At 42.0% G+C, this 24,866-nt stretch overlaps 1 protein-coding gene across 1 annotated transcript in view; it reads left to right on the top strand.

Annotated features, from left to right (window-relative positions):
* SCN8A (sodium voltage-gated channel alpha subunit 8) overlaps positions 1-24,866 on the top strand; it is a 183,234-nt gene that overhangs the window by 97,996 nt on the left and 60,372 nt on the right. The window contains exons 6-11 of the mRNA XM_060113425.1: positions 989-1,080; positions 11,454-11,675; positions 12,862-12,925; positions 14,670-14,811; positions 16,370-16,576; positions 17,435-17,728. Of these exons, the coding sequence (XP_059969408.1) occupies positions 989-1,080; positions 11,454-11,675; positions 12,862-12,925; positions 14,670-14,811; positions 16,370-16,576; positions 17,435-17,728 (1,021 nt within the window). The remainder of the gene's footprint in view (positions 1-988; positions 1,081-11,453; positions 11,676-12,861; positions 12,926-14,669; positions 14,812-16,369; positions 16,577-17,434; positions 17,729-24,866) is intronic.

Raw genomic sequence — 24,866 nt, 5'->3', positions numbered from 1 at the left:
ATTTCTAGCTTTCCAGCATTATGAATACACATTGGTGTTCATTTAAAATTTAAGTGTCCTTGCTAGGCACAGAGCTGGTGAGCACTTAACACAATATTGGCACGTAACACAGTGCCACAGTGCCACACTGGCACTTAAATGAGCACTTAACACAATATTGGCTCTGATCCCATGATCTAGATTTTTCCTGAGCCCAGTTTTTGTATGTCACGGGCTAAAACTTCATCTGTAGGCATGACTGCAAAGATATGCATACAACTCTTAGATAAGTCATTTATGCAGAGATTTTAGGCATTTTTGCCATTGTCAACTAGGGAGTTATTTTAATGTAGATTTGTTCTTATGAGACTCCTGTTGCAGAAATGTGTCTCCTTTTCCTAAGAAATTGTTCATAAAACTTGGAGACATAAGCCTTTGAATACCTCCTGGCCTTCCTTTTTACTAAAAAAAAGTGAATGGACTAAGTAGTCATTCTGATTGGGATCTGCACATCACAATGCTGAGGAAGAAAGGAAGCCGTAGGAACCTTCTGGTGGTATCACTTCTTTCAAATATACTTCTGAATTCTCCTTGCCCAATTGAAAAAAAAAATGTGTTCTTTAAATGTTTATATTTTGAAACTTTTCTTTTTCAAGGAAATAAATGAAATCATAGCATGTATATAAGACCCTTTCTTACCCCCATTCTCAAACCCTCGCCCAGTGGTACCATTACAAGTTAACTTTGGTTTGATTCTGCAGGTATATAACAGAGTTTGTAAACCTAGGCAATGTTTCAGCTCTACGCACTTTCAGGGTACTGAGGGCTTTGAAAACTATTTCGGTAATCCCAGGTAAGATGGCCCGGGGTTGGTGTTAGGTGTTGGGTTAGGGCCCTGACGTGACGTATTGTACTTTTTGTTTTGTTGTGGTTTTGTTTTTTTCCTTTGGTGTTTGTGTTTGTGTCCGTGTTTGTCATTTGTGTCTGTGCGTGACCTCCCTTACTACAGATATGTGACAGAGTTTGTGGACCTGGGCAATGTCTCAGCGCTGAGAACATTCAGGGTTCTGCGAGCTTTGAAAACTATCTCTGTAATTCCAGGTGAGAAAATTTAAACACAAGACTGACTTTGCCTCATCTCCTCTTTCTCCTCCATTCATTATGTCCACCACATTCTGAAGTGGCATCAGCACAGCTGATATGGCCTTGCATTCCGCATGCTTTTCCTGGGAGACGTTCTCTGGAATGGCTCTTTGGTCCTTAGGCAGTATCTCTGACAGTGCTTGCTAGGCATGCAGCCCCCATTCCATCCATGCTTTGAAAAAGCACGTGCTTAAGAATCACTTGGATCTTACAATATCTGAAAGAATTGTCACGGAGCTAGCTGTCTCTTTGAATATAAATCATTTGCTTCCTAGCCTCATGGAATTACAGTAATTTTAACATTCACCATCATTCCATTGCTTATGATTTCTAGGCTTCCTATCGCATGGTTTGCTGATGGGATGTTATTCGAAGAATTGTACTTTTATTGTTACTGTGTTAATGGAATTATTTAATCACAGAAGAGACCTTACCCAGTTAACTAGTCCAGTGTTCCAGACAAATTTAAGAGCCTGAACTTTAATAATCACTGTCTATCACGTTCTGTTGCTGTCTGTTTCACTAGAGTAAGAACCAGTAGACATCTACTACATATATATTCAGAGACCATTCTCAAACATAAATCCCAGTGAAAGTTTATGCAGGTGCTGTTAAAAAAAAGTCAAAGGTAAGATAAGATACGTCTAAACATGTGGGCAAACAAAAAAGTACAGAAACTTCATAAGAAAAAAAAAAAGGAATCCGTGGGTGGTTGAGAGGTAGTTGATTGACAGTCTCTCTAAATTTTTGCCTTTTTTTTTCTTGGTTCTGGTTGAGCTAGCTCAGTGGTTCTTAACCTTTTGAAGGTTTGGAATCCTTTTGAGAATCAGATGAAAGGTCACAGGCACCCCCCCCACACACACCAAAGCCCATCTGTGGCCCCCAGGTTGAGATCCATTGATTTAATTCAAATCCTTTCTACCAGGTAATAACTATTTTTCTAAAGACCAGTCTTGAAATCTGGAAGGAAAGATATTTTAGTTAGTCTGCTAACTAAAATATTGTTGGCAGAAATGTGGCAGAAGTCAAGACTACGTTGTTGCTGGTTCGACTTTGGTTATGTTCAGGAGTTTTCAGGGAAGACCTCCGAGAGGCCAGGCTTTCCACTGCAGTTTTGTAGAAACAGGGACATGAAGAACAGAGGCATCCTATTCCTGGCATCACGTGGCTCTTCTCCTTGTGGCTGAACCAAAAATAATTCCTCTTTTCCCCTTTTCAACACGTTATCTAGATATCAGATGCAGAGAGAGGGAAGCACAGAGGTAGAATCCCAGAGAGGGAAGACTTAGAACGTAGCTTACTGAGAACCTCAAGTTTCTCCATTTACAGATTTGGGCTATGAAGCGGGCCAGTAAATTATGGCCCTATTAAAAATGAATTCCGGGCTTCCCTGGTGGCGCAGTGGTTAAGAATCCACCTGCCAGTGCAGGGGACGTGGGTTCGAGCCCTGGTCCGGGAAGCTCCTACATGCCACGGAGCAACTAAGCCCGTGTGCCACAACTACTGAGCCCGTGCTCTAGAACCCACAAGCCACAACTACTGAGCCCACGTGCCACAACTACTGAAGCCCGTGAGCCTAGAGCCCATGCTCCGCAATAAGAGAAGCCACCACAATGAGAAGCCCGTGCGCCGCAACAAAGAGGAGCCCTAGCTCGCCACAACTAGAGAAAGCCCGCGTGCAGCAACGAAGACCCAACCCAGCCAAAAATAAATAAATAAATAAATTTATTATTTTTTAAAAAATGAATTCCTTGGGACTTCCCTGGTGGTCCAGTGGCTAAGACTCGGTGCTCCCAGTGCAGGGGGCCTGAGTTTGATCCCTGGTCAGGGAACTAGATCCCACATGCCACAACTAAGAGTTTGCATGCCACAACTAAAAGATCCCGTGTGCTGCAACTAAGACCCAGTGCAGCCAAATAAATAAATATATTTTTTAAATGAATTCCTTTATTTTTAGCAATGGTAGCTTACTCCTTATCAACCAGAGGCTGGGTGTCAGGTGGAGTATATTCTCCTTGGCAAAAAACTATAACCCTGACTTGTCAAGGTTTAGTTCCTAGCCATTTCAAATCCGTTTGACAGAAAATTCAGCTCACTCTCTAGGCAGCTTCATGAAGCTTGTTGATGGCAGCCTAACCCTTAGGCAGGCCTTGTCTTATTTTTTTTTAAGACATCTGTACCACCAAATCTTTACTTTGATTTTTTCTTTGGTCTCTTTCCTCCTCTGGCCTCTTTTAAATATGATCCCATGTTTTCTGCTCACTTCCCCCAGCGTACTCCGCAAGGCATCTGTCTCTTCCTGTTCTTGTGATCTCGAAGCTTCTCTTCCACAATTACATTGGAAAGCTGCGTTCTGCTCACTAACTAGGGCAGCAGATGCTGTCTCTGCTCCAGCTCTCAGCCTCTGTCTCTGTTTCTGCTGTGTGACTAACTTCTGACCACAGCATTTCTGCAAGATAACTCTTGACTGATGTCACGTAATTTATCCTTATTACTTTAGTTTTATAGATATATATTCATGTCTAGTTTTATATTCTGTATTACAAATATATATTTATAAACACAGTGCTTGGCCCATAGTAGTCCTCCATAAATGATTTTAGCAGTAGCAATTATAAAGAAGAAACCTAAACCCAAAGAAAGGGTTTGTATGAAGATTTAGACACCAGCTTCACAGTTTGAAATAGATTCCTGGATTCCTATTTCTAGAAGCACCCCCCAACTGAGATGGCTTTGGGAGGCTTTGGAAAATAACTTTAAGAGGTAATAAAGCCAATAATAGATCACTCTCAGTGAGTGGTATAATTGATACTTGAATTAAAGTGTGACTTTTAATCCCACGTCCTTTTGCTCCCCATTCTACTTGTAGAGGGCTATTGCCTTGTTCCTACCTGCCTGTTACCCAGGTCTCCTTCCCAGGTGGTAATACCAGTGGATGACGCAGTAGACCTGGGCCCTCTCTTGACTGGAAATCTAAGTCATTTTGACTCCACAGTTACAGAGTTGGGCCATAGGTCCCTCCGAGTAAAAGCCATTGCTTTGGGTACTGAGTTTTCTCATAGGCCACTTCAGTGGAATTGTTGCTTTCTTTTGCCTTTTCCTGCTCCCAGTTTGATGATAGGCTTTTTTTTTTTTAACATCTTTATTGGAGTATAATTACTTTACGATGGTGTGTTAGTTTCTGCTTTATAACAAAGTGTATCAGTTATACACGTTCCCATATCTCTTCCCTCTTGCGTCTCCCTCCCTCCCACCCTCCCTATCCCACCCCTCTAGGTGGTCACAAACCACCTAGCTGATCTCCCTGTGCTATGCAGCCGAAGCTGCCAAAAACAGGAGTGAGAGCAGCCGCAGAACTGATGTGGGACCTGCAGGTTCTCACAGAGCTCTTTATGAGAGTTTTCCCTTTCCTAGAGCACTCACCCTGCTCACCTGGCTGATGCCATCCTCTCTCTTAGCACCTTTGGTATTGATAGATTATCTGAATGTGTCAGGGCAGTCAGGACTCCCTGAAGATTGGAGAGTGCAGTGCATCAGTTAGCTCCAGCCTTTTATACAAGAGTTACTTTGATTTAGAGCCTTCTTGTGGCTTAGAAAAGACTAAACTCACATCCTGACCCTTTTTATTTGCCAACTCAAGACCTGGATACCTATCATTCATGGTTTCCCTTCTGCTTCGGAGAACTCAGCTTGAAGAACAGTGCCATGCAAACTGTGCTAAAAGGGTCAGTTATAGGAAAAGACCCTTTTAATATTTTCTTTGGTCTGGAACTTGCTGGATTCAACTTGACATTGAAGTATTCTGTGGAGAACGTCATATGTCTTAAAACTTTGTTTTCACTTTGTGTTTATCTGGGTACCAAAATGAACTTCTAAGTGACTTTGTCAGAATTTTCATCTCCTGCGTGCTTTGGCCATGAGCCACAGGACTAACATGCCCCCAAGATAGGGTGGACATCTCAAAGAAGGTGTCTCAGGGTTTTCTTAGAGTGTGGCACTTAATGGTGTAAATAAAACTGGTTGGGAGGGCCTCGCTGCCAGTCCCTTTTCATTTCCATCATCATTTAAATGGCTCCCCAAAGCACTACTTCTGTTGGTCCTTTTGCTCTCTTTAGAGCTGCAATTTCTTGATTATTTTTCTCTTGGATTTGTTACTTCTCTGCTTTCCTTTCTGTTACCGTCTCTCTCTCTTTACCTGTGGGATCAGATAAGAAGCAGGAAAATGAGAGGCCCTTCTCCTTCCCACCCCAACATTCACAAAGAAGGTATTTTCTTTAAATATGCCCGTTATGAATGTGGCAATTTCTGCTGCATTGTGAAGGGGGATAGAAAGTGTTTTAAGACTGTATTCAGAGTCATTGTTTCTTTTAAAATATTCTAGTGATTAATCCAGTTGCTTTTGTGTTTCTCCTTTTTCCACACTGTTTCTCAGGAAAGACAGCTGAAGTTTACCACAGTGGTCCTGAGTGGAGCAGCACTGGGAACTCACAGCGCCCCCTCCCAGCCCCACCTTTGAGAGCTAGTTTAGTTGTGGTCAGACTTTGATACGAATCTAGTCTTGAGTAAATAAATCAAGGGCCCCCCAAGTCTCTCCCACATTACTCTTGATCTGAAGAACCTGCAAGAACTGTCACTGTGAGCACTGAGTCTGCAGCAGGGAAGGTGACCTGGCATGACTGTACCCCAGGACTTGTCTGGACCGAGCCAGACTGTAGGACTGGGGAGTTGTTCTTCCCCCTGTTGTGAGAGCTGCTTGTTACTGCTGTTGAGGCCTGTTCTGATGTTCATTTTGTAGGAGGAGTAGCTCGTGTTGCTTCAAACCAGTTAGATTTCTCAACCTGAACCACAAACTAGGAAAGATAAATTGACTATTTATAACCTGGCATCAACATGGTGGAAGATCTTGAAATCAGCATGGCTGATTTCTCTAGACTTAGCACATAAGCAGACTTTGTTCATTTGTTCAAGGGATTGCTGGGTGTTGGGAAAGGTGACAGGAGGTTCAGAGGTGCCTTTGGATATAGAGTGGAGTAAAATTCTGTGACAGCGGCTTCACCTGCTTCGCAAAATTTCTTAAGGGCTTCTCTGGTGGCGCAGTGGTTGAGAGTCCGCCTGCTGATGCAGGGGACATGGGTTCGTGCCCCGGTCCGGGAGGATCCCACGTGCCACGGAGTGGCTGGGCCCGTGAGCCATAGCTGCTGAGCCTGCACGTCCGGAAGCCTGTGCTCTGCAACGGGAGAGGCCACAGCAGTGAGAGGCCTGTGTACCGCAAAAAAAAAAAAAAAAAAAAAAAAAAAAAAAAAAAAATTCTTAAGTGTCCGATCTGGTAGCTGACCTTTCTGTGCATCGGGTCCAGCTGTCTTTCCTTGTTTTGTAGTAAATCTATTAACTGCTTCTGCTCAGACACATCCCAGTGCTAGTCAACGTTAGCCTCTTCTTCTCACTGTCCAATTTGCTGCCACGTGGCTTCTGTGTCACACTGTTGTGTAGAAGTCATATGAAGGAGCTTCCTGCTCTGTTTCGGATTATCAGTTTTCTTGCGCATTCTGGTATGCGGTGTTGTGAACCAGTCGAGGAGGTCAGACAGTTTATCCTCACAACCAGAACAGTGACGTTCTCCATTCTTGCACGCCTCAGGTCAGAAATTCTACTAGCAACTTCTTGGTTTTGTTTTTTTTTTTTTTTTTTTGCGGTACGCGGGCCTCTCACTGTTGTGGCCTCTCCCGTTGCGGAGCACAGGCTCCAGACGTGCAGGCTCAGCGGCCATGGCCCACGGGCCCAGCCGCTCCGCGGCATGTGGGATCTTCCCGGACTGGGGCACGAACCCATGTCCCCTGCATCGGCAGGCAGACTCTCAACCACTGCGCCACCAGGGAAGCCCAACTTCTTACTTTTTTTGACCTGTGTTGCTTGTTGCTGGGGGAGCACTTTTGCTTGGCTGTTTACTAGTATGTGGCAGCCACTGCTGGCAAGACTATGAAGGTTGAGCTTAAGAAAAGCATTGATGGCGTCATTTCCATAAATTGGCATCAGTGTCTGCAAATATGGTCATTTGCAATTATCAACACGAATGGAAGGAAGAAGAGTCTTGGCTGAGGCCTGTGTATAATCCAGTATCCATTTACATTTAATATTGCTGAGTAATTGTGTGCCTAACTTCACTTACAGATATTAAGTTACATCACCTTTCTTCTTCCTGTGCTTTCCTCTAATTTTCTCCTAACAATCTGGATGAGAATCTTAGAGAGTAAACTTTTTGGTTGGCCACAGTGTTATTGAGTGATCATTTTTGCTTAATTAAGTTTTGTTCCTTTGAGACCCTGTGAAGTATAAGCGGCTGAATACAATTTCCAACTTAAGTCTCTACTTTAACCTTCTTGAAAGCTGAAAGAACTCCACAGAGGAGTTGATCTAAGCCTCAGACTTCAAAGGAAAACACTTGAAATTTTTTTTTTAGTTTTCTGGACTCATGTGTACAGATTTCTTCAGCAGTGGCATCTGGTTTATGGAGAAGAGATGTTGAACCAGCTGATTGTGAGTGTTCAGGTAGTGAGGAGTTCCATGTAGGGTTGGTGTATTATTTGAGCATCTCTGGTTGCAAGTAAAAAGATACAGGAGTACTTCAAGGAAACTAAGGGCTGGAATGCTTTGGGGCTTCTGGAAGCCAGTGAAACCAGAATCTAGAGCCAGAAAGCCCCAGACACCAGGGGGTACCTTGTCTTCATCTTTCTCTTCTCCATGCTCCTATTTCCTTTTTCTATCCCTTAGAATGCTGTCTTGACTTCACAGACATATCCTAATATAATGATAGACTATGGCTACCATTTAGCTTCCAGATTTATATATCATCATTCCCACCACGTGAAAAGGCTACTGGAGTGTCTCTTGTCCCATTCTATATTCCTGGAGGACAGGATCTAGATTTAGGTCAGGTGTCCATCCTGACATCTAACTACTAAGAGAAGGTCACTTCCTACAAACAAGGCTGCTGGGAGCCCACCCTTATGGAACAGAAGATAGTTTGAGCTCATAGCCTGGAATTTTCTGTTGTATGGGCTTGGAACTGTCCAAAGATTTCCCAGCCCAGGAAAATCAGATTAGACTTATGCTAAAATTGTATGTTTTTAAAAATTAATTAATGTCACAAATACATTGTTTTGACTATTTTAAAGTTTTATCCTCTTGTTACTAATACAAATGACAGCTTACAGCTAATTTCTCAATTCATTAAAATAGAAGTAGAAAGGGCCTTGAACTATCATCCAGTATTCAGACAGGTGATTGTCTGAACCATTCAGGAGAGATGGCTATATAAGCTCTTCATAAAGAAGTCCAGGAAAATAAACTTTACAGCCATTCTTCAGTGACCTATTCAACTACTCTTTTTTTTTAAATTTAGTTTTTATTGACGTATAGTTGAATTACAATGTTGTGTTAATTACTGCTGTACAGAAAAGTGACTCAGTTATACATATATATACCTTCTTTTTCATATTCTTTTCCGTTATGGTTTATCAACTACTCTTCTTTAAAAATCACTCTTTGACTTTGAAAGCAGAACTGCATAATTTTAGGAGCCTAGAATTGACTTATCGACCCAACATACACCTGCCTCAACCCAGCCAAATATAGTGAAGAATTTTTCTATTCCTTAGCAACTTACTGAAATGAGTTCCAGAACACTGGAACAATTTTTACTTCTTTATAGCTGCCTTTTATTCTTTTTTTTTTTTTTTTTTTTGCTTGCTGCCTTTTATTCTATACCACCAATACCTTCTTACCTAGCTGTGTGATTATGATACAATTTTCCAGGACTTAGGAGTAAAAGATTGAAACTTCAGCTACTTAATCACGAACAAGTAAATATCTCTGCCCTATTTTTAAAGACTTTTAGAGGGACCTCCCTGGTGGTCCAGTGGTTAAGACTCTGCGCTTGCACTGCAGGGGGCATGGGTTTGATCCCTGGTCAGGGAACTAAGATCCCACGTGCCACAAGGCACAGTTAAAAAGATTTAAAAAAGAAAAAAAAAAAAAAAAAAAAAACTTTCAGAGACGATTCTTCAGCTTCTCCTCCACTGCCCACTGCCGGTGCTCCTGTGTTTATCCATGTTCTGTGTATGAGAAAATGAGACTGGGAGGTGACCTTAAGTTTGTTCTGAAACACAGTGGGTCATGAATAGTGGCTGAGCCAGGATCAGAATTCCTGCTTTCTGATTCCTGCCTTGTGCTCTTTCTGAACTGCCCTGTGAGGAGACAAGGAATCAGGCCAGAAATGCCTCATTCCTGGAGTCCAGGCAAGCTCTTCCTAATCCCTTTGGTGGCCACAGTGTCCATGGAAGGCCCACTCTGTCAGCAGACATAAGCCTTTGCACACTGCCACGTCTCTACTGTCTAGCTCTTGGCTCTTTTTTCTTTAATTTCCCTTACATCCCTTTCAGGATATCTGTGTGAAAGAAAGCTTCTTATTCATTTACTCTTTCAATAAAGAACTTAAAAACATATTAAGTGTCTGCTTTGTGCCAGGGCTTGTGCTAGGTACAGCATCCATTACCACTATTGGACTCAACTTTGAAAATTCTAGGTAGTCATGTGCAAACTACAGCAAAAGAAGAGTCATGTCCACACTACCCATTAGATCACCATCGTACGTGGTTAGCCATGCAGTGTCATTATCCCGTTATCCTGTCTCTTTGAGGAGGGCAACATATGTATAATAGTGATAGCTAACAAGTAGTAAGTACCGGGCACTGTACTTGGTATTTAACATTCATTATCTTATTTAAACCTCACAACAACCCAGCGAGGTTGATATTTTAAATACCTTTTACAAATGAGTAAACTAAGGTTCAGACAAAAATGGTTAACATTTGATTCATTTATTGTGTGCCAGGTGCTGTGTTAAGTGTTTGTATGAATCATGCTTAATCCTTGCAACAGCCCTATGATAGTCTACTATAATTATCCCCATTTTAAAGATGAAAACACTGAGATCCAAGGAGGTTAGGTTTATTGCTCAGGTCATGTAAATAAGTTGTATAACTTGATTAAGATTAGTAATTATCTACCCAGACTCAGGATTAGAATTAGGATTAGGATTAGGATCAGAGCCAGGATTAGGATTTCTGTAGAATTTCAGTGTGATAGTCTTGTCTTCAGCAGTAGATTAGGGATAAGATCCCTCCTGAGGCCTGTGTGTCAAGGCTCTGTGTCTGCCTGCTGTCCGTCCTGGTGTTTCGGCACCCTGAGAGTGCTCCGTGCTTTCTTGGCCATGTTTTATGGTTAGCTGATGTGTGAGCATGCCCAGGAGAACCACATGTAGACTCAGTCTTGATCCAAAGATCACGAACCCACAGCCATACTTTTCTTTGCCTCCTATCACTGATCTCTCCCTGTGCAGTTAAGAAATCTGCCTGCAGATTCAAATTTGAACCAGTGGCTTGCATTTAAACTGCCAATTCAAGTGGGTTATATGTTTTTTTAAACTTTTTCAAGTTTTTAATCTAGGACAGAAAAAAGGTATAGTATATGTGATGCAGAGAAGGTGTATTTTTTAGTGGAAAGACAAACCATAAATACTGGATTGATAATGATTAACCTTTTCAATACATTGGCATTTCCAGAGCTCTTGGGAAAATATTATTGTACCTTCTCACTTATTATTGGCTTTTAAACTTACCTGTAGCTCTCTTTCCAAACTGGAAGCCTCCTCAATTCCTGATTTTCTCTTTGTTTATTCAGCTATTATTTACTGAGTACCTTGTGGGCTAAGCCATGCAGATACACCTGTGAACAAGGCAGACATAATTAACTATAACCATGATAAATGCTACAGAGAAAGTAAAAGGTGCTATTAAAATAGTAGTAGTAGGGGAGGGAGAAGAGTTGTAAAGTCAGGGAAGGCTTTCTGGGGGAATTGCTCTTTAAGTGAGAGTGGAGGATGAATAGGAAATAGGCAGGAGAGACAAGAGAAGGGAAGGAAGCATTCCAGGCAGAGGGAACAGCATGTGTGGCAACACTGAGGCAAGTAAGACCTTGACTCACCTGAGTCACTGAGAAGCCGTCAGAGACAGGGAAGTACTTCCAGGAAGAAAAGAGCCACATGCTGGAGAAGGGACTTTCTTTTTCAAAAAATATTGACTTAAAAATTGATGCCCCTGGAAGAATTGGTAATACCACTGCCCCACTGTTATTCCCATGGTATAAATGGTGAAGTGGCCATGCTTCATGGGTGGCCCAGTGGGGCGGACCAGGAGCCGTGGTGGAGGGGGGAGGCTGGGGGAGGTGGGGAGGGCTGTGGGATGACTCTGACTCCGGGGCTTCTCTCCCCTCAGGCCTGAAGACCATTGTGGGCGCCCTAATTCAGTCCGTGAAGAAGCTGTCGGATGTGATGATCCTGACGGTGTTCTGCCTGAGTGTCTTTGCCTTGATCGGACTGCAACTCTTCATGGGAAACCTGCGGAACAAGTGTGTGGTGTGGCCCATAAACTTCAATGAGAGCTACCTTGAAAATGGCACCAAGGGCTTTGACTGGGAAGAGTACATCAACAATAAAAGTAGGTGGAGGCTTCCCTGGTGGCGCAGTGGTTGGGAGTCCACCTGCCGATTCAGGGGACACGGGTTCGTGCCCCGGTCTGGGAGGATCCCACATGCCGCGGAGCGGCTGGGCCCGTGAGCCATGGCCGCTGGGCCTGCGCGTCCGGAGCCTGTGCTCCGCAACGGGAGAGACCACAACAGTGAGAGGCCGCGTACCGCAAAAAAAAAAAAAAAAAAAGTAGGTGGCCCCGCCTCTGCAAGTGGGGAAGAAAGTCTTCCAGAAAGGAAGGCCGGGACTGCTGGAAGGAGCCTTGGGAACTTACTCCCTTCCCTTGAGGTCGGATGATGTTCAGAAGCTCTCAAATATCAGCCCTCTCTCCCTCGCTCTCTTTTCTCTCCCTTTAAAAGCAAAAATGAAACTTTAGATCTTTTTCACATGTACCCCTAAACTTTTGCTTTGAAAATCAGGCTTAGAAACTTGATAAAAATCCTCTTTTCCCTGAGATATTTAAACATTTAGTTTATAGAGTATACCTAGTAAGGTTTCTGAATACTACTTAGACCTTAGGAATCAACCTGGTCTAGGGAGTCGAGTAATCTCTAAGTAATCATTTGATCCTATTTCAGTTAAGGAGTTTTAACAAGTTCATTTCAGGAACCAAGGCACTTGGGTCTTACCCTTAGGAATATTTGGTATAGTAGTACTTCTGTAAAACAATGGGGGAAAGTTAGCAGTATCCCTGTTAGTCACTCCTGAGGAATAAAGGCAGTTAGTACCTACAAGAAAGTGTTGCAAAGGGGATTTTAGGGACACCTGCCTTCTAATTTAAAATAGGTCATGGTAACTAGCGATCAGTTTATCTTTGGTAGAGAGAAGTTATAAAGATAGAAGAGTAAAGTGGTGTAAAGGGGTAAAGAACTCAGAAACCTCTTTTTTAGACCCTTTGATTCAAGTGCTAGAACGTGGCACACAGATCTGAAGTACGAGTAGAAGTCAGGTGTCTGTGAAAAGAACATTGCACTAAAGGCTACACAGCAGCACTTTTCATTGTTAAATATATATAGGAAAATAGTTAATGGGAAAGAATTCTTATCAGGTTTCACTGCTGTCAGAAAAGATTTATATGAGCAAAAATCAATAACTGTTTATTCTCTCATTCACTGAAATCTGCCTTATTCATTGCCTGCCTCTTCAAACTTTTCTAGCAAATTTTTACACAGTTCCTGGCATGCTGGAACCTTTACTCTGTGGGAACAGTTCTGATGCTGGGTAAGTAGCTCACCTAATTTTATTCTCCTCCCTTAAAATAATTTGTCAGACAAAAATGGACAATATGTTCTCTTTCTTTGTGCTCGTATAGTGGATCCTTAGTGGGCCCGATGTATTGGGTGACTCAGATTTTCTTTCTGTTTTATATTTGTCCGTCCAAAGTTGACATTTCACTAGTAGGTGAAGGTGTCCATAGTCTCAAGCCAAAATTAAAGATGTAAAAGGCTAAAGACAGAATCTGTAACATCAGATATCTTGCCTGTCTCTTGAAGACTCTCCTCATTCTATCCTAACACAATTAATAAGATATCGAATAAGGACACCGTCTTCATGATAGGTTAGCACCCAAGGTTGACCCAGAATATGCCAGGCCTGACAACGTGGGGGAGGGAAAAGAGTTGCAATGTAATATCTTTTCCCCTTTTTATATTGTGGCAAAATACACGTAACATAAAATTTGGTCTCTTAACCATTTCTGCATGTACAGTTCAGTGGTATTAAGTATGCTGATGTTGTTATGCAACCATCACCACCATGCATCTCCAGAACTCTTCATCTTCCTACAGTGAAACTCTGTACCCAATAACTCCCCATTCTCCCCTCCACTCAGCCCCTGGTGACCACCATTCTACTTTCTGTCTCTATGATTTTGACCAGTCTAAGTACCTTACTTAAGTAGAATAATACAGTAATTGTCTTTCTGCAACTGGCTTATTTCACTTAGCATAGTGTCCTCAGGGTTCATCCATGTTATAGTATATGTCAGAATTTCCTTCCTTTTTAAGGCTGAATAATATTCCATTGTATGTATATATCACATTTTGTTTATCCATTCATCTGTCAGTAGACACTTGGGTTGTTTCCACATTTTAGCTGCTATGAACATGAGTGTACAGCAACAAAGTTTAGTCCTGATTCTGCTACTTCTAGACTTTTGGCAAGCCATTTAACTTATGTGAGCCTCAGTTTCTTCATCTAAAAATGGATTTAATCATGTTCTCACCTTCTCAAAGGGTTATGTAAGGATCCAGTTACATAACATATGTGAAAGTGCTTTGTAAACAGAGGACTATATAAATGTAGGGTGTAGTGTCATTATTTAGAGTATATTGGTAAATACAGGAATTGGTGTTTTAAGATGACATGATGACTAGAAGTTCATTTAATTTCTGTATTGAAGTAGATACTAGAAATTACACTGAAATAAATATCAGGCGGGTCTTAAAGCAGAAGAACTGTTATAATCAAGGTCACTGAAATCCCCAATATGACATGCTTGTCACAATGGGTGTTAAGAGAATCGAGATGATTAAGAGGAGCTTCTAGCCATTTGTCATTTCGGATAGCAGCTAAGTTAAATTTGGTTGGATTGCACATTGATATGAATCTAGGACAGTGATTCTCAAATTTTGGCATGCATAAGAATCATCTGACACGCCCCTTAAAAATACAGATTCATGGATCCCATATCCAGAGCTTTTATTCCTAGGTCTTGGGTAGGTCATAGGAATCAACGTTTTTCAGGTGATTCTGATCCTAGACTGTCCCCATGACAACATTTTTTGAAAAATTGACCTTGCTACTTTGTTTCTTTCCTCTTTTTCTTTTTTAAAATTCCTGTTTTTTGACCTGTAATAAATAACCATCTATATATTTATTATCTCCAAGGTCATAGAGATGCCTTACAGCTGATGACTGGGTAGGATTACATTGAAAAGCCCTTTGTTTCCCTTTCTTTCCTCAGGCAATGCCCAGAGGGATACCAGTGTATGAAAGCAGGAAGGAACCCCAACTATGGTTACACAAGCTTTGACACTTTTAGCTGGGCCTTCTTGGCATTGTTTCGCCTTATGACCCAGGACTACTGGGAAAACTTGTATCAATTAGTAAGTAATACCTCTTTTTCGAGTACTACCTCTTTTTCTTTGGTGATAGAATTTACATGAGGATATGTGGGGTTGGGGACATTCTGTGTGAGAGACCTTTGGTGAAGATGTTATATAGGGTCTTAGGATGGTATTTCTCAGAGTCAGTGGGTTTACAAAAGTAAGTGAATTCTCCCAGCTCTTGGCCCGGTTCTTTAATGCTCATCATGTATAGCTGTAGCGGTTCACAGACTTGAGAGCCTCTTGCCTGGCCTGGGAATCTGCCTTCTCTACCTACTTCCTATCATTTCACCAGACCATCTTCAGTATTCCTCCTTTTGGATTTTTTGGCTTAGGGCATCTTTTTAAGAAATATTAAACACATTGTGCAAGGCACTATGCTAGACATTATAAAGATGAGATTTTATCCACAGAGATCTTGGAGCCTAAATATGTCAATGTTTTGAAATTTGTAACACATTTGTATTTGTTCAAGAATGTTGTGACAGATTTTTTTTAAAAGGTCACTACTATTCTATTGGGCTGCTTTGGTGACTCTGGGCAAGTCATTTAATTTTGCTGGTTGTGGTGGAGAAGTTAGTGTAGGTGACTGCTGAGGGTCTTCCAGTTTAGAGATTCTCTGATGATCCATTGTTTTCCATTTGACTCTAGCATTTGGTAATGCAAATTAGTTTGAGGATAAGAAATGTGTTCCCCTCAGGCATGAAGGAAGCTCTTTAAGGGAAGTTTCTTATTCGTATCTCCTAGAATTCTTCCTTTCTGTTGTACAGCCTAGTATTCCTTCAGGATTGAATCTTTCCCATGAAATATTTGTGACTTATGCTAAGTTTCAATTTGTGGTTGAGAAGAACAAAAATGAAAACTAAGTAATAGTGGGTCCTGTGTACATAACCTAAAACACAATTGTTCTTTGATGTCTATTTGCTTGCTCAGGGAATACTCAGTAGTCCTTGAGTATTCCCCAAGGAATCCTCTTGGGATCCTCCTTCCTGTTTTCTTTTCCCTCCACTATCCTTTATGTCACATCCCTCTTTAAAAACTCATCCTATTGCAACAGGCTAAGGAAGGATGTCCCTCAAGATAGGGACTTCCTATGACTTGGACCTGATCCCAGAGATGGAATTTGTCTGTTAATGCTCTTTGAGGACCAGTAGATAAATGAGCTGAGGTCTTGTATTCATTTCTTCAGACTTGTTTTAGAACGAGCTGACAAAGTCAAATGTAATTCTTAGCCCAGAGCGATTTTTCCTTTAAAAAAAAATTAAGCATTTTTCTACAAAAGGAGTATATTAAAAGTATTTGGAAGTGGAAGAGGACTTTTTTGTCATAATGAATGGGACGTACTACCAACATTTACTGTGAGTTGAGGGTAGGGAGGCCATTTGGCAGTTGGGGATGCTAAGTGTTGTGCAGTGTGAAGTACCACACAGTGAAGTACTGTCCTGTTCCAAATGCAGTAGTGCCCCTGCAGAGGAACACCAGCCCATGAGTAGTTTTCAGCCTGATTCGTTTGATGCAAGCAACTCAGAAAGTGGTCTTTGTCTCTTTGTCTTTACAGACCTTAAGAGCAGCTGGGAAAACGTACATGATCTTCTTCGTCTTGGTCATCTTTGTGGGTTCTTTCTACCTGGTGAACTTGATCTTGGCTGTGGTGGCCATGGCTTATGAAGAACAGAATCAGGCAACACTGGAGGAAGCAGAGCAGAAAGAGGCTGAATTCAAAGCAATGTTGGAGCAACTTAAGAAGCAACAGGAAGAGGCACAGGTTGGTGACCAATTCTTTGCTATGGTCCTTCCTGCCAGATCACAGTGACTAAGGCCCCACCTGATTGCCATTCCAATTGATCTTTTTAGGCATCAGTCACTGTCAAATAGAAGTCACTGATCTGATTAAAATAACCCAAGTAACAACTGCAGATGGTCAGTCCAATTATTCCATTTGTCTTAATGGCCAAATTGTTTGTGAATAGGAACTTTTGTTGAATTTCTCAACTGTTCAGTGTACAACTGCTTTGCTGGCTGGAGAGAAAAAAAAGTGACCAGAGCAATGTATATAATGCTTCATATAAGCATAGCCTTTTTGTTGAGAAAAACATTAGGATCCCCTTCAGAGATTCTCTGTGGTCATAATAAGTCTTGAAAAGAAGATACAGGTAAAATATTAAAGTAAAATTTGAAAAACAAACTTGTGATTCCACCAACACCCTAACAGATTACTTTTTAATCTTTATTCAAATATACATGTATTTTTACATTGTTGGACCCATAATGTATAGTATAGTTTCTTAGCATTGATTTTCAGAGTTGTCCAAAAAAAGGATCATTTGGTACCAAGGTGGCAGCCACGTCTTGTCTGAGATACTCAAGAGAATAAATCCCAGAGTTCTGACCATGCCGTTCTGCTCTGATTATGCAAGGCTGTGTGCCACGATACAAATTCAGCAAGGAAAAAGAGATACCAGGCCCCAGCCACAGTCTCCTCTGATGGGCTGGTTTTCCTTCCTCCTCTTTTCCCTTTTTCCCCTATCTGTGGGAAAGGAAGTGATCCGTACTAATTGCTTGGCTTTGGGCGGCTCCAGTTAATTGCTTCTGATCTGCTCTGTTGCTGTGGCTCCTTTCGTAGGCGGCGGCGATGGCCACTTCAGCAGGAACTGTCTCAGAAGATGCCATAGAGGAAGAAGGTGAAGAAGGGGCAGGCTCTCCCCGGAGCTCATCTGAAATCTCTAAGCTCAGTTCCAAGAGTGCCAAAGAGAGACGTAACAGGAGAAAGAAGAGGAAACAAAAGGAGCTCTCTGAAGGAGAAGAGAAAGGGGATCCCGAGAAGGTGTTCAAGTCAGAGTCAGAAGATGGTATGAGGAGGAAGGGCTTTCGGCTACCAGACAACAGAATTGGGAGGAAATTTTCCATCATGAATCAGGTAAACTCTTTGCGCCGGGTCAAATAAGCCTAAGAAATTTTGGTTTTCCTAATCTCACTTGATTCTCATATTCCCCTTTGGGTTTATGTTTTCCACACCCAGCCCTGCATTCTCAGGCCTACCTCTCCATACTTCCATGTTGTTTTCCTTTAGGAGGAAGTGTTACTCGCGTATTAGGGCTGCCCTGTGCTCTAATCCTGCCTTCCCTTCTCTGCTCTAAAGCTAGCCCTAGGACAACCTGGTCACCTTTGGCAAACTTACTATAGCAGTAAAGTCTGTGTCACAACCAGCAAGCCTTATGTTCTAAAACATCATGAAGAACTTTTCTCCTCTTAGCCTCTGAACTTCAGAATTTAGATCAAATACCTCGAGTTTCATACAATTTTAGGTTAAAAAAAAAAGTCATGAAACTCTTTAGGTCACCTTATTTGAGTGTGGCAAGTTCTAGTAATTAATTATTCTAGATATATAGTGTCATGCTGATAAATTAGCCTATGATATATTAAAAGCCTCCAGTTTTACCCAACTTTGATGAATCAGGAAACTAAGAGAAAGAGAAGGGAGAGGACTTATTGATTATTATTGAGCATTGTATTACTATAAATTTCATCACATACTAGGTATTTTTGGATTTCAGAGAACACCACCAAAATCCAATTCTTAAGCCATTTAATTCCCCAATTTTATTTATTTATTTATTTTTGGCTGCATTGGGTCTTCATTGCTGCATGCAGGCTTTCTCTCGTTTCGGTGAGGGGGGCTACTCTTTGTTGTGGTGCGTGGGCTTCTCATTGCGGTGACTTCTCTTGTTGCGGAGCACAGGCTCTAGGCACGCGGGCTTCAGTAGTTTTGGCATGCAGGCTCTAGAGCGCAGGCTCAGTAGTTGTGGTGCACGGGCTTAGTTGCTCTGCGGCATGTGAGATCTTCCTGGACCAGGGCTCGAACCCGTGTCCCCTGCATTGGCAGGCGGATTCTTAACCACTGCGCCACCAGGGAAGCCCTAATTCCCCATTTTAAAGAAAGTTTTGTAAGGTATAGAATAGATTACAGTTCCTGGTTATGGCACTGTATTCAGTGTCTTTTCTTGTTTCCCAGAGATGATTGATTGTGCCTCTCCCTTACATCTCTCACCTCCCAGCTCAGTCTTTTGCTAGTCTAGTTCATTTTATCACAGCAGAATCTCTAATGTCCATCCCCTTCTTTTTTTCTTATTAATCCTATTTTAGTTCAGACTTTGTGTTACTTTGTTCTACTGCAGTTATCCATTGCAGCTTCATTCACTCTTGTCTGTCTCTCTCTCCTTTATGTTTTATATATTGTCAGCAGATCACTTCCTAAAACATATCTCTCATTATTCATCACCAAGTATTTATGGAGTGCCTACTGTGTGTCAGGGATTGTGCTAGGTCCTAGAGATTAAAAGGTGGTTAGAACACCATCCCTGCCCTAGGGAGCTTACAGTGTAATGGGGCAACCAGATACATTGAAAAAATTATTTGTGTAATAGCATTGATGATATTATTCCATAATTGAGATACACTGGGGTGTTTTGGAGGGCACAGATCTATCCCAACCTGGAGGTTCAGCAAAGATTTTCTGGGGAAGATCAATGAAGGATAAACAGGAGTTAGTCAAGTAACGTACATGTGTGTTGGTAAGGGAGCAGTAAGACGGAAGAAAGGACATTCCAGGTTTGGAGGAAAAGTATGTTCCAGTTTGGACATCCCAAGTTTGAATTGTTTGTTGGGAAACCAGGTAGACACATGGATAGTCAAATGATAGCTCAGGGAAGAGGTCCTGAGCTGACAGGTGGGGATTGAAACCATGAGACTGGATGAGATGACTCGGAGAGGTTGTGTCAGGTGGAAGAACAGTGGGCCACTGATGTTCATGGGCATTGGAGATGGAGCTCATGGAGGAAAACAAGTAAACGGTCGTTAGAGGTGCTAAGGGAACCGACAGTGCAGTGAGGGCTGGAGAGCACAAGGGTGGGAGAAGGCAGTGGAGTGATCAGTGGATTGAAACTTAACAGAGATGTTTGATGAGATCAGAAATGGAAATGTCCGTTGGATTCGGCAACAGAAGTCATTGAGAACTTGAAAGTTACATTTCAGTCCAGGGTAAGGGTGGATGCCATATTGAGTGGGAAGTAAAGACTTCTCATTCAAACTTCTTTAAAGAATGTGGGTGGGGGCTTCCCTGGTGGCGCAGTGGTTGAGAATCTGCCTGCTAATGCAGGGGACACGGGTTCGAGCCCTGGTCTGGGAGGATCCTACATGCCATGGAGCAACTAGGTCTGTGAGCCACAACTACTGAGCCTGCGCATCTGGAGCCTGTGCTCCGCAACAAGAGAGGCTGCGATAGTGAGAGGCCCACGCACTGTGTTGAAGAGTGGCCCCTGCTCGCCGCAACTAGAGAAAGCCCTCGCACAGAGACGAAGACCCAACACAGCAAAAATAAATAAATTAATAACCCCCTACCCCCAACATCTTAAAAAAAAAAAGAATGTGGGTGAAAGTAAGCATTTTTATAATCTGTTGGAGAGGAAACCCAGAAGGAGGGTTAGAAGTAAAAATGGAGTAGAATAGAAAAGAAAATAGAACACAGTCTTGGGAGATGTGAAAATAGGTGTAGCCTCTAACAGGAAAGGGGGTACCTTGTCCCCCACCAAAGACGCCAGCACAGTAGAGGTGGGTGTGTGTGGATAACTTTGTAGATGGGGAGTAGGAAGTGGAGAAAGATGACACCTGTCAGTCTCTAGTTTTCAATAATGTAGGAAATTAAAAATCTTATCGAAGGGTTTGAGAGGTTGAGTCGGGAGGTTGAAGCCAATAGTGACAGTTTAGAGTAGTTATTAAGAAGAATGGGAGAGGGAACTCCCCTTTGGGGTGGAATTCATAGCACTCCCCCTCCCCGATGCACAGTCCCTTTTCAGTCTCCAGTCCCTGTGCCCCTTCAAGCACCCTATACTTACACCACAGTGAACTACTAGATGCTTCTCATACACGATGCTTCTTTTCTACCCTCTGTTTTGCTCCAGAAACAGCCTCTCTAAGATGCCCTGTTTTTTCCATTTCTGAATTGTCCACATTGTATTTATTCTTCACATCCTTTTCTCAAGAAACCTTCCCTGACCCACCTCCATCCCACCCCCAATTGGAAATTATCATTTCATCTTTCCATTATGTTTATACGTACCTCTTTGCATGTTGCTTTTTACTGTATGTGGTTGTATATTTACTAATATTCATATCCTCTCCTCTCTCAGATAAAATCCTAAAGTCAAGGCCTGCTTCTATGCCCATTCAGATATTTGTTGGAAAAATGAATGAAGAACTTTTATAAATCTGATTTAACCCCTTCTGGGACTTTTTTATGGCCTGGAACCATCTCTGTCTCACCTTCACTTCACCTTTCTCCTAGTTCAGTCTCTTTTGGGGGAAAACTGTGATTGTAGCTTTGTTGTAATCCAACCCTTGTCTTGAGAGCCATCCTGAGCTAGTTAATAAATACCTTAGTACCATTAACACTTTGCTATTGAATGGGCTCTGATTAATCCATAGGCTTCAGCACAGAGTTGCACTGATTGCTCCCTAGCTCAAAAATAAAGCTGGGCTTCTGAGATGTCCTGCTTTGCATGAAAATGTTCACTTCCTCTAATTTCCCCATCTGAAAAAAACTGTGGATTCCTAGAGTCCGTGGCTGACTGCCAAGACTTGCTTAGAAGCCCCACACAGTAGTAATACTCTTTGTCCCAGGACTCTCCTGCAGTTTCTCTGATTTTATCTGGAGAAATGGTTGCAGAAACTGAGGCCTAGAGAGATTTACTAATTTATTTAAGGTTATATAGCTAGTAGGTGTTGCAGGCAAGATTTGAACCAGGGGCTTCTGACTATAAGCCTTGTACTGCGGTCTCTAGCCACCCCCTTCTCACTCACCTCCACACATACCTGGTCGTCTGTTCTCTTAGCTTAACGGCAACTGGCTTCAGTTTTCCCACCGCACAGTTCAAGTGAATGTCAGTTTCCTGTATTTCAGATCTGCTGAGATCCTATCGAGACATCTGCCCAACCTGTCTCCTACCTGTTTCTCTGTAAAATTACTGCTGTGTTTTTAGGGTTTAGGTGAAAACAAGTATTAGGTTGAGTTCATTTTTGCAAAGTATTTTAATTATTCTGTGGCAGCAATTCTCAAACTTTTTGGTCTTTATATCTTTAAGAATTATTGAGAACCCCAAAGAGCTTTTTTTAAATGTGCTTTCAGTTTATTGTGTTAGAAATTATAATTAAGAAATTTTAAAATGTTTGTTTACTGATTTATTTAAAATAATAATGATAAACCCATTATATGTTTAACACAGATCATACATATTTTTGAAAAAATAAACTGTTTTCCAGATCAAAAAAAAATTAGTTTAAAAAATGGTACTGTTTACATCTTTGCGAATCTCTTTAATCTGTGGTTAATAGAAGATAGCTGGAATATACCTGTATTCAGTCTGTTGCGATGTATTTTTTTTTGGTTGAAGTATTTAAAGAAAATCTAGTTTCATACAGATGTAGTTGGAAAAGGGAGAAATATTTTAACAGCCTTTTTAGATAATTGTGAATATTCTTCTTTGATGCTTTTCCAAAACTGGATAATGGTAGATTTTTAAATGGTTAGTTGCAATGTAGAAGCTGAAACTGTATCAGTAACTTGGTACTCTGTTACATTAAAATCCTTTGCTGTATTTTGCACTATAGGTCTTTAACTCATGAATGACTTGTAGCATCTTACATTGGCCATTTGGGAAATACTGGTTCACTAAGTTATACAGATCTTCGAAGTACTGACACACAATATTAAAAAATCACGTATATTATTATCTCTATCAAGCTCATAAGAAAAGTCTTTAAATTCTGTGAAACTGTCAGGCTCACAGAGTCTACTGTATGCCTGTGAGAAAACAAGAGTGATAAAGGCAGACATCATCTTAGTATTATTATGAAGTAGTTTTAATCTTGTGACCCCCCTCCCAATAAAAGGGTCACAAGGACCCCAGGAGTTCCCAGACCACATTTTAAGAACCAACTGCTGTGTTGGAAAGAAAAAGTGAAGAAAAGGTGAAATAGGGCAATGGAAGTAGGACATTTAAATCTTCAATTTATTACATTCTAAACATCCCAGTCATTGTTAAGCCTTATCCCAGTAAACAGCTGACATGGATGCCCTGAAATTCCCAATTAATTTTTCTGTGTAATGTGAGGGCTACTCCCTCAAACCAAGAACACCCCAGAGCTATTCTCCCAAGCAGACACCTAGATCTAAGGTAGTATTTTTAGTTAGCTGTGATGTGACTGCCTGAAAAGGACCAGACGCTCCTGGTTTGTTGACAGGAAAGATTTTGAAAACAGGACCTATCTCATACACTAGCCTGGATCCCAGGAGTTAATAGAGCCACGGGTCCTGAGTCATAACTAAAACCCTCCAGTCCAGGAAAATTGAGACTGGGGGGCTACCCGCAGGATATGTCTCCTTAGGGAATTGGCTAGATCAGGATTAGATACAAGGGGTACAAGGAGAAATGGGACAAGTTCATCTTTTCCCCTTCCACATTTATTGCAGTCAACTCTTTTGCCAAGAACGGAACAAAGAATTAAAGAATAATAGATAAACTGTTTCCTTTTAGTGTGTATTGTCTCAGGATCCTGATTCCTAAGTGTTCCTGGGTCACTGAATTGGTCATGATCTTTCTATCACTTCCTCTCACTTTCCTGTCAGTTAAGAATAGTCAGGTGTTATATACTATATGAGATCTAATATAGTATATAATATTTCCTACGAGGCTGCAGGTTTCGAGAGGGCAGGGACCATGTTATATGTCTTGTTCACCACTGTATCCACATCACTTAGCACACAACAGGTATTTAATGATCATTTGTCAAATAAAAATCAAACCTTTCCTAATATGGAGACCTAATATAGTAGGTAGGGTCAGCACCCAACATCGGCCTTGTGAAAATCACAGACTCAGTCCAGGGAAGCTTGCTGTGAGAAGGGAGGCAGTTTTTTATTTTCTGTATTTTATGGGGCTTTGACATGCTAGGAGCCTTGCTGGCTGGGGGGAGCTCCCCATCTTGGTGCTAGTTTAATTCCTAGAGAGAGCGAACAACTTGCCAGGAAGTGTGCCTTTCATGTGCAGATCAACCAGTCCAAGACCCTTATCCCCAGCCTCCTGTTATCTCATTCACACACCCAGCCAATATTTCCCGTGCCCTAAATCACTACAGAGCCAGGACCATTCCTATAGCCCAGAACCTGTTTGAAATTATTCAAACTCTCCAATTTTAAACTTGTTCAAATGTATCTGCTCTGCCCCACCCATCCCTTCCACAGCAAAGGCTCTGGGCCAGGCTTTTCCCCTCGCTCCTCCTGCCTCCTGACTGACCCTCGTACGCAGTCCCCCCCCACCCACCGTGAGGCCCTGTGTGGCCTGGCATGACATGGTGCAGCATGCCATGCCCCCTTATTTTGGGAACTGTAAGTAAACTCTTCTTTCAAAGGCAGTTATCTCTGTGTCTGTCACCTTACCATACCTGATTAAAACAAAATCATAGGGCCTCCCTGGTGGCGCAGTGGTTGAGAGTCCGCCTGCAGATGCAGGGGATACGGGTTCGTGCCCCGGTCTGGGAGGATCCCATATGCCGCGGAGCAGCTGGGCCCGTGAGCCATGGCCGCTGGGCCTGCGCATCCGGAGCCTGTGCTCCGCAACGGGAGAGGCCACAACAGTGAGAGGCCCACATACCGCAAAAAAAAAAAAAAAAAAAAAATCATAGGTGGGACTTCCCTGGTGGTCCAGTGGGTGAGACTTCACACTCCCAAGGCAGGGGCCCTGGGTTCGATCCCTGATCGGGGAACCAGCTCCCGCATGCTGCAACTAAGACCCGGCACAGCCTAAATAAATAAATATTTAAAAAAAGAAAGAAAGAAAGAAAGAAAGAAACCAAAACTCATAGGTATATTCTAACACTTAACATATCTTGTGGCCAGCCACATTGTTTAGAGAAGTGCTTCTCAAACTATCTGTAGCGAAGGACCAGTTTTTGTCTTTCCCATTTCTTCATGAATGATACTCTTGTAAAATATAATTGCAATA

The sequence above is a fragment of the Mesoplodon densirostris genome, chromosome 11 (assembly GCF_025265405.1).
Source record: "Mesoplodon densirostris isolate mMesDen1 chromosome 11, mMesDen1 primary haplotype, whole genome shotgun sequence".
Lineage (NCBI taxonomy): Eukaryota > Metazoa > Chordata > Mammalia > Artiodactyla > Ziphiidae > Mesoplodon > Mesoplodon densirostris.
The sequence above is the reverse complement of the archived record's forward strand: the minus strand, read 5'-3'. Positions and strand labels throughout refer to the sequence as shown.